Source organism: Diabrotica virgifera, chromosome 3 (genome assembly GCF_917563875.1).
Source record: "Diabrotica virgifera virgifera chromosome 3, PGI_DIABVI_V3a".
NCBI classification, from domain to species: Eukaryota; Metazoa; Arthropoda; class Insecta; order Coleoptera; family Chrysomelidae; genus Diabrotica; species Diabrotica virgifera.
Window position 1 is genome coordinate 53750768 of NC_065445.1, and position 10699 is coordinate 53761466.

Genomic DNA, 10699 nt, shown 5'->3' on the forward strand with positions numbered 1-10699 from the left:
ATTTAAACAATTAATAAACATAAACAAAATTTTTTTGTTGTCTATTCGTGTATTGTTCCCGCGAATGCATATGTCTGCAAATTTTCATTCATTTGCATGGAAGAAAAGGTAGTCAAATTAACATCCAAAGATTTGACGCAATCTATTGAACTAAATAAAAGCGTTTAAAAATATGTTTCCAGGAATCAAGTGATAATAAAAAAAGTCAAAAAAGAAGAAAAAAATAATAAAATAAAAGTTCGGCATAATATTATAGGCAGATGATTAAAAAATGTTGACGTATAATAAATATGATGAAAAACATACGAACAGAAATATTAACGCCTCGTCTACTTTGCCAGTATGTTATAGGTACGTCGGAAAAATGAAAGAATACCCATGAACGAACATATAAAACACGCTGTATTTTCCTGTCACCGTGTCATACAAAAAATTGGCCAGCGCAAGTGTATGTAATAATTATTATTACATGTACTTGCGCTGGGCAATTTTCTTTGTGACACGGTGACAGGAAAATACAGCGTGTTTTATATGTTCGTTCATGGGTATTCTTTCATTTTTCCGACTGTACATTCCATGTCAAATCACTCAGGCAAAAAATTTTGGATCTACGATTTGTCTAAAAATTGGTATATAGCTTCTGCGGGACGTAAAAATAAGATATTTAAGGTCAAAAAATCTTCTTCTTCTTTTTTTCTAAAAATGTTATTTTATGCGATTTTACTGTGGTTTGGTGTTTATTTAAACAAATTTGCATTTTCCGTCGTAAAGTATCAATGAAAAACATAATATTTTAATAGAAAGGACTCAAAAATGTCATTATATGGCATTATAACAAGTTATTTTGAATCAAAACAAGTTTCTGATCAAATTTTATAGTGTAAAAAACGTTAAAATACCGTTTTTTACATTTTCCTCCATTCCCAAAATACATCATCATCGATTGGGCTGAAAATTTGCCCACAGATATCCAAATACTACTTTAAGTAGTTAGAAGGATTTGAATTATATTACAATACCAAAAAAGTTACATGCAGTAATATCAGACTCAAAAGTATATATTAGTCCAGTCGGGATAGCATTTGACCTTGAATGCCGAGCTGTCCAAAATTTTATTTTTCTGATCTTTAGGGGAGTCAATAGTAGCCTAAATTTAAAATCACGAATGAATTCCTCCGTTACGTTAGCCGCCATCTTAATTTTAAAGGAGAACCTGTTTTGCTCAATATCTCCGCCATTTTTAACTTTTCGACAAAAATGGTAGGAACTGAAATTGTTCCAAATAAATCGTATTTACAATTATTACAATTTCTTTTTAACAATTTTTGTCGTGAGGTCGATATTTTCGAGTTAATTGTACTTACAGTAGCCGCCTATATTTTTGACTATAATATTGCATGTAACTTTTTTGGTATTGTAATATAATTCAAATCCTTCTCACCACTTAAAGTCCTATGTTTTGTCTATCTGTGGGCAAATTTTCGGCCAAATCGATTATGATGTTTTTTTGGGAATGGAGAAAAATGTAAAAAACGGTATTTTAACGTTTTCTACACTATAACATTTGATCAAAAGCTTGTTTTGAATCAAAGTAACTTGTTATAATGCCATATAATGACATTTTTGAGTCCCTTCTATTAAAATATTATGTTTTCCATTGATACTTTACGATAGAAAATGCAAATTTGTATAAATAAACACCAAATCACTGTAAAATCGCATAAAATAACATTTTGAGAAAAAAAGAAGAAGAAGATTTTTTACCTTAAATATCTTATTTATGATGTTATCTTATATCGATTATGATGTTTTTTGGGAATGGAGAAAAATGTAAAAAACGGTATTTTAACGTTTTCTACACTATAACATTTGATCAAAAGCTTGTTTTGAATCAAAGTAACTTGTTATAATGCCATATAATGACATTTTTGAGTCCCTTCTATTAAAATATTATGTTTTCCATTGATACTTTACGATAGAAAATGCAAATTTGTATAAATAAACACCAAATCACTGTAAAATCGCATAAAATAACATTTTGAGAAAAAAAAGAAGAAGAAGATTTTTTACCTTAAATATCTTATTTTTGCGTCCCGCAGAAGCTATATACCAATTTTCAGACAAATCGGAGGTCCAAAACTTTTTTGCTCCAAAATTGAGTGATTTGAATGACCCTATACGTAATTCAACCTTTTGATCTCATCAATCATTACTTGCAGAGAAGACAAGAAATTATCTCGTGCGTATGCCGGTGATTTATGTACAATTCACTAGGATTATTTGCCTATAAATATATATGCAAATGATGGCTAAATTAATGAAATCGGAGCAAATTCGATACTAGGATATTATAATATGTCTCTTTCTTCAAAAGTTACTAGATGGAGGTTGTTTTTTCACTAAACTGTGGATAACCTATGATATAAAAATAATTTCAAGCAGCAGGGCCGCGTTTAGGTCAATTGACGCCCTAGGCAATTCTCTAGCAGCCGCCCTTCAAACAAGTATCATTTTTGCGGAAAAAAAAATGCAGAAATTTTTATTTAAATAAGAATACACTAAAAATGGATTTAAACTACGAGGTTTATATACCTACAATAGAAAAAATTGTCATTCCAGTTCGATCACATCAGAGACATCTAATCAAAAAAAGACTTTCAAAAAAAAATTTTGTTCTTGACAAAATCGACAAATTGTTAACACGTTCTTGCGTCATACTTGATGGGAAATTATTTTTTATTCTTGACATTTTCGAAAATGACCTTCCAGCGGACACGTCGGCAACTCGGAAGCACAAATAAGTGCAAAGCAATGTCAAAATTAGGGAAAATATCTTTCAATCCACTTAGTGCAGTCACTGAAGGTTTTCACCTCCGATTTCGTTAAACCGCCATCGATTTTCATGGAAATTATTGAATAGTTAGAGGATACCTCAAGAAACAAAGGTGGCATGATGCCAACTTGCGCTTTTACCGTGGTGGTGAAAACTACCACTTTACGTGGGGGTGAAAAAAATAATACCATTAATCGATAGAGAGACAAATTCTAAGCAAAATTTGTTACATAAAGATATTAATATAAATTAATACTTTTTGAGTTCTTAAAGATCAAAGATTTTATTTTTTCGTAAAAAATGCATGTTTTAAAGCTGTTTTTCACGTATAACTCGAAAAATGTAAGCTTTTGAAGCTAAGCTAACTCGAAAAATGTAAGCTAAAATTGAAGATAATAAAAAGCTGAATACACTACTCACTAAAGAGCTAGACTAGTGTTAATTCAAAGTGAGTTATGGGTAATTGAATATATATTTTTTCGACGAGTACTCAAATCTAAGTATTCAAGCTTACATAACGGGAAAACGATGCATTTTATAAAATATACCTGCTAAGCACTTGTCAAAGTACTTCGGTGTACCTATCAAATGAGCTCCAGTAGAAGTTAATAACATCACAATTAAGTAAGTTATGATGAAAATAAGAGAACTCTTTAGAACTTTTTAGGAAAAACTGAAAAATAAAACACGCCATTTCCACAAAAATCAAAATTTATAATAATCCTAATAATTTATAAGAATTTCTTTATATTAGCATAAGTAATAATTTCAACAATTTGACCAGTTTAGAATGCATATTTTTGAAAAAAAAAAAGATGTAATTTAAAACAATCAGAATTTTTAAGATTACCTATCGTAAGTTTCATTTTCTTTTGATAATAACTCCAAAAATACTCAATATAAGTAAAAAGTGATATATTATGTATGACCAAATTATAGTTTTTTCTGTATCAGATATTTTACCTTTTTACTATTTCTGTAGGTTAAAAAATAAGCGAGATAGAAACGTTACGTAACCGGGGCCATTTAACGTTTTATTAAAAAAAAGGTAAGGGGTTTAAAAGATTAAATTTAACGTGGTTTAATAGCCATTAAAATTAACTTTCAAATGGTTTTTAGGTAAACCTGATATCGTAACAATTAATGGAGTTATTAAAAAAAACAATAACTTTTTTGGAAAATTTTTTAAAAGATAAATTTTTTAAAAATATTTCGTGCATAAATTTTAATGCTATCAACTTGTTCGGGGGCTCATTTGATATATATTTCTAATTCTAAGTATTTTGACAAATATTTAATAAGGTTATGTTATAAAATGTATCATTTTCCCGTTATTTAAGTTTGAATACTTAGATTTGGATACTCGCCGAAAAAAATATACATTCAGTTACCTCTAACTCACTTTTAGTTAACATTAAAAGGTTTTTCCTGTAAGGAGTTTATTTCGTTTTCTATTAGCTATAATTTTGGTAATAATAACTTTTTTGTAAAATCTTATAGTTGTTGATTTATTTATGAAAAATCGGTAAAAACATGCATTTTTCTCACGAAAAATTAAAATCTTTGATCTTTAATAACTCAAAAAGTATTAATTTATTTTAAGAACTTTATGTAACAAATTATGCTTAGAATTTGTCGCTCTATCGAATTATGGGGCTATTTTTAATAAAATAATTTTCAGCCCCGAGAAGAGGCGGCATCCATCCCCAGGGTAAAAGCGCAAGTTGACACCATAATATGATATTATCACCTTTATTCCTTGAGATATGCTCTAACCACTCACCAATTTTTATGCAAATCGATGGAGGTTTAACGAAATCGGTGGTAATAGCTCATATCGACCTTCAGTGACTGCACTAACTCTTCTTTAAATATTAAGATATGTCAATCGGTGATTTTATTGTGGTATCCCAATGACCCTTTAAGTGAATGTATTCATGTATGAATGATGTATCTTGGTCGTCTCTATTTTGTATCAGATTTTCAGCTTCTTTAAAATAATTTCTTCATTGCTTAATTTTGGCAAATCTGTTAATATTACGACAACGATGATAAATAAGTCGATAAGATTCCAGAAGTCTATTCAGGTCTCTCATCAGAGTGTCGATTATAACATAGAATGTGTGGATTTTCATCTCATCCCTAGCTGAAAAGTTTAGTTCATCATCGGCCCCCACGTCAAATTGAATTTCTTTTTCTTATTTCTTTATATGTTTTATTTGGGCACAACTTTTTGGCTTCCTTGCGGTAAAGTAATTTGAAAGAGCTTCATACTCATTAATGACAGAACTTATATCCATAATGTTTATATACAAATATTTTTTGTACAGTATTTTTGCCGCCCTCTCATAATGTGCCGCCCTAGGCAACTGCCTTTATTGCCTAATGGATAAAGTGGCCCTATCAAGCAGTAATAATTACACCTCATCAAATTTTCAAATGTGGTATAAAAATATCGACCATTTGACCTTATTGGATACGACATTCAGAAAATGATGTCATCTTGTGTGAAATTAGTTTCGAATAAAATTGCGGAAAAATATTCGGATTCAATTTTTTTTTCACCATCTTGCTTGAAAAGGTCCCCTTTAACAAATTTGCATGTTGCCAGGATAAAAAAGCAGTCTTAAATTTTTTAAACGTTTTTTTTTTCGCTTTTTCCTAAAACTAATTTTTTTGCATCGGCAATTTTTGTATTTTTTTTTTGGTTTTTGGGATCATTCCAAATAGGAAAGATCTTAAGTGATTTTTCTCTAAATGTGATAGTTTTCGAGATATAAGCGATTGAAAATTTAAAAACTGCAAAATGGGCTATTTTTAACCCTCAAAAACTATGTGAAAAATTGAAAATTTCAATGTTACCAAGGTACTTACATATTCTATGAGCATCGATTGATGAAATCCCGAAGAGCTTTTTGCAATCAATACAATATCGAAATCCCCTTTATTTTTAATAATTATTGCTAATCGAGCGGGCGCGACACTATTTTCAACCGTTGCATATGTAACCGTAAAACATTTTAAGTTTAAAAAAATTGTTTAAAAAATTTTCAACCCATTTTTTACCATGGCAAGATGCAAATTTGTTAATACGGAACCTTTTCAAGCAAGATGGTGAACAAAATTGAATCAAAATATTTTTTCGCACATAATATATTTACGCATATTACATACAATGTTGTATACATGCAACGGTTGAAAATATTGTAGCGACCGCTTGATTAGCAATTAAAAGACAAAGGGGTTTTCGATATTGTATTGCAAAAAACTCTTACGGATTTCCTCAATCGATGTTTAAATACATAATGTCTACCGACGTTGGCAATATTGAAATTTTCAGTTGTTCACATAGTATTTAAGAGACAAAATGGCCAATTTCGCAATTTTTAAATTTTTAATCGCTTATATGTCAAAAACTATCAACTTTAGAGAAAAATCAGAATATTTTCCTAGCGGATACGCAATGGCTTCTGGACTATTTATATGGACTTAAAATTTATAATATAAATTTTAATAATATTAAATACCTACATGTATATGTATTTTATTTCGATTTATGCATATAATAAACTTAAAAGCACCTAAATTATTTAATTTTGAAGTTTGAACTCTTGACAAAACCGCATCCATAGAAAAAGTACAGTGTACAACACATGAGAAAATGACATATTTCTCCCTCGCTTGATTTGCGGCACTCGCCTCTTGCCTCGGCTCGTGCCAACAAACTTCTGCGCTCGTGAGAAATATGTCTTTTTTCTCACTTGTTGTACAATATACAATATATTCCCTTCACTGTTTTTGTTTTAATTGAAAGAATTAAATAATAAAAAATAGTCCAGAAAGCCATTGCGTATCCGCTAGGAAAAATATTCTGATTTTTCTCTAAAGTTTTTTACTTTATTTATTTAAAATTATAATTAACAGTTATTTTTGAACGGTTTTGAAAGGTAATTTCTGGTAAGTCTTGCTTCAACACATTTTGTTTGACAAAAATAATTGTGTTTGTATTGTCCATGTTACCATGGAAACGGCGATCATAACTATGTGTGGATAACCCGTCAGAAAAAATATTTCTCACTGCGTGAGAGATTGTTTATTTTGAATGTATGTAAGTAGTGAGAGAAGTTGCACATTGTATAGTATCCATAGAAAATAGTATATTGTACAACAAGTAAGAAAAAAGATATATTTCTCACGAGCGCAGAAGTCTGTTGTGCAGCAAATCAAGCGAGGGAGAAATATGTCATTTTCTCATGTGTTGTACAGTGTACTTTTTCGATGGATGCGGATTTGTCAAGAGTTCAAATTTCACAATTAAATAATTTAGGTGCTTTTAGGTATATTATATGCATAAATTGAAATAAAATACATATACATGTAGGTATTTTAATATTCTTATTTATACACTTTATTTATTTAAAATTATAATTAACAGTTATATTTGAACCGTTTTTAAAGGTAATTCCTGGTAAGTCTTGCTTCAACACATTTTGTTTGATAAAAATAATTGTGTCTATATTGTGAATGTTACCATGGAAACGGCGATCATATGTGTGAAGACCCCGTCAGAAAAAATATTTCTCACTGTAATTGCCGACTTTTCTCACTGCGTGAGAGATTGTTTGTTTTGAATGTATGTAAGTACATTGTAACAGTGTGTAAGTACAGAGAGAAGTTGTACATTGTATAGCATCCATAGAAAAAGATTTTTTCAAATGCATAAATTTGTTTATTTTCGTTAAAATAACGTTTGCACCTATTTAAGCACGGAATTTACCTTCAAATATACAGGGTGTCCCGAAAAGATTGGTCATAAATTATACCACAGATTCTGGGGTCAAAAATAGGTTGATTGAACCTCACTTACCTATATACAATAGTGTACACAAAAAAAGTTACAGCCCTTTGAAGTTACAAAATGAAAATCAATTTTTTTTTCATATATCGAAAACTCTTAGAGATTTTTCATTGAAAATGGATATGTGGCATTCTTATGGCAATATAATCTTAAATAAAAATTAAAGTGAAATTTATGTACCCCATAAAAATTGTATGGGGGTTTGTTCCCTTAAACCCCCCCAAACTTTTGTGTACGTTCCAATTTAATTACTAGTGTGGCACCATTAGTTAAACACACTGTTTTTCATTTTTGCCTCTTAGTACTTTTTCGATAAGCCAGTGTTTATCGACATATTTTGAATATTTTTCGAATCCACCACATATTTGTATATGGTTAAATACATGTTAATAGTCAAGACATGTTAATGTAATAATTAAAGACATGTTAATAATCTGAAAATGTATTTATAATTTACATTTTTAGGTATATTTTGAAAAAGAGGCAACATCTCGATAAAAGGTGACATATCAAAAAAAGACTAAGAGGCAAAAAAGTTTTAGAAACACTGTGTTTAACTAACGGTACCACAATAATAGTTTAATTGGAACGTACACAAACATTTGGGGGGTTTAAAGGAACAAAACTCCCATAATTTTTATGTAAATATATTAAAAAAGAAGCCGCATCTCGATAAAAACTCGCTTATCGAAAAAATACTAAAAAAAAGTTTTAAAAACGTTGTGTTTAAGTAATGGTACCACAATAATGAATTAATTGGAACGTACACAAAAGTTTGAGGGAGTTTAAGGGATCAAAACCCCCATAAAATGTTTATGGGGTGGACAAATCTCACTATAATTTTGTTTTAAGATGATCCTGAAATAGGAATGACACATATCCATTTTCAATAAAAAATCTTTAATAGTTTTCGATATATTGAAAAAAATCGATTTTCATTTTGTAACTTCAAAGGGCTGTAACTTTTTTTATGAGCACATTTGTACTAAGGTAAGTTAGGTTCAATCGAACTATTTTTGACTCCAGAATGTGTGGTATAATTTATGACCAATCTTTTCGGGACACCCTGTATATCTAAGTAACTAATAGTAATGTGAAAAAAGAAATAGATTCATAGATAAAATAAAAAATATATAATATTTGAGGGAAATGGTATGCTTAAATAAGTGCGAACTTCGTTTAAACAAAACTGCATAACAAATATTGCGGCTTTCGGTAATAGACAAAAAACATTTTGTAGCCTTTTCAAAAAAAAATACGAGGTACTTTGTAGAAGATATATTTAAAATTGCCTAAATAAGGGTTACATTAAATCACAGAGCGTTTTCGGATTAAAAAAACACGTTCTGTGATTTAATGTAACCCTTATTTAGGGAATTTTAAATATATCTTTTACAAAGGATCTCGTATTTTTGTGCTTTATAGCCAGCTACAACAGGAATTTTATTTTCCTCGTGGATTTTCACAAAAAAAAATTTGCGCACCCATGGTATACAGCCACCTCCCCGGAAACCATCCCGTAAAAAAATTAGTTACTATTCAATTAAATCGGCTATGTCACAAAAACTGTATTTGTTTATTTGTTCACACTGGTATTTAAATTCTCCGGCAAATAAAATAATCTCAACACAAACTCACCATTAACACCGAAAGCTCCATTTCTCCCGCCTCAGTCTAACAACTAGCCCGATTGAAAACAATTCACTCTCACTTCTGAAAAACGAGTGCAGCCATGCTTAATGTCCCCCTCTTATTTATAGCATTAGATATCATAAAATAATATTTTTCTTATGAGTATCGCCCCAGTTGACAAATTTGTTGAAATTTCACTTTCAGATGAGATGTGATTCCGCGGATGAGAAAAAAAGGAATGTCAACTACTGTGGGACTAAGTAAGAGTGCAATTTTGGATTCCACGGGATCCTAAGAAATAGCGACGACGGTTTTGTAATGCTGAAAGTAATTTTAAGAGTATTTAAAAGAATATATAAAAATCGTATTAATAAATTCTTTAGTACTGTAACGGCAAGTACTTATATCAATCTTTTGATATACGGGGTGATAAATTGGACACTTTGCAATGTTAATACATACAGTGAGGACGTTTGAGTTGGAATAATTTCATTTTCTCGAGAATGGGCAACTCTGAAGATAAATCCTGAAACAGGTCGATTTTTATTTTAAAATTTTAATTTTTTGGCATATCATACTAGTGACGTCATCTATCTGAGCGTGATGACGTAATCGGTGATTTTTTTAATAATTGATTAGGGGTCGTGTGATAGCTCTTTCGAAAGGTTATTCAATTATGTATTCACTAATATAAACATTAACATAACTATTTATACAGGATGCTAAAAAAAAATTTGAATTAAATTAATTGACACAAAAAGAAGAACGTATGTAATTTATTTAATGCAAAATACATTTTACTGCTATCATAAAACAGAAAAAATGTCAATTTGAAAAATGTTCGCTTAAATTAAATGTTCAAATTGCTAAGAGGCAGGTGGGTGGCAGCTTTAATATTGAATTTAAGCGAAAAACAATATTTATTTATCAAATAAACATTTTTTCCTGTTTTCGAACAACAGCAAAACGTATTTCGAGTTAAATAAAGTATATACATTCTTCTTTTTGTCTCAATTGATTTAATTAAAAAAAAAGTTTTGGGCACCCTGTATAAATAATTATATCAATGGTTATATTAGTGAATAGATAATTGAATAACACTTCGAATGAGCTATCAAACAACCCCTATTCTTATTTAAAAAAAATAATCGATTACGTCATCACTCCCAGATAGATGACGTCACTAGTATGATATATATTATGCCAAAAAGTTATAATTTAAAAATAAAAATCGACCGGTTTCGGTATTTATCTCCAGAGTCGCCCATTCTCGAGAAAATGAATTTATTCCAACTCAAACGTCCTCACAGTATCTTCATTAGGGAAAATATATTTTTTATACATTAAAAAAAATCAGCCCGGGCAGTATTATTTTA

The 10699-nt window shown here is 29.9% G+C and overlaps 1 protein-coding gene across 1 annotated transcript in view; it reads right to left on the reverse strand.

The window, feature by feature from the left end:
* Window positions 1–9407, reverse strand: part of LOC114348999 (uncharacterized) — a 120295-nt gene extending 110888 nt beyond the window's left edge. The window contains exon 1 of the mRNA XM_028299440.2: window positions 9330–9407. Within this exon, the coding sequence (XP_028155241.2) occupies window positions 9330–9350 (21 nt within the window). The 5' untranslated portion in view covers window positions 9351–9407. The remainder of the gene's footprint in view (window positions 1–9329) is intronic.
* Between the last annotated feature and the right edge of the window lie 1292 nt (window positions 9408–10699).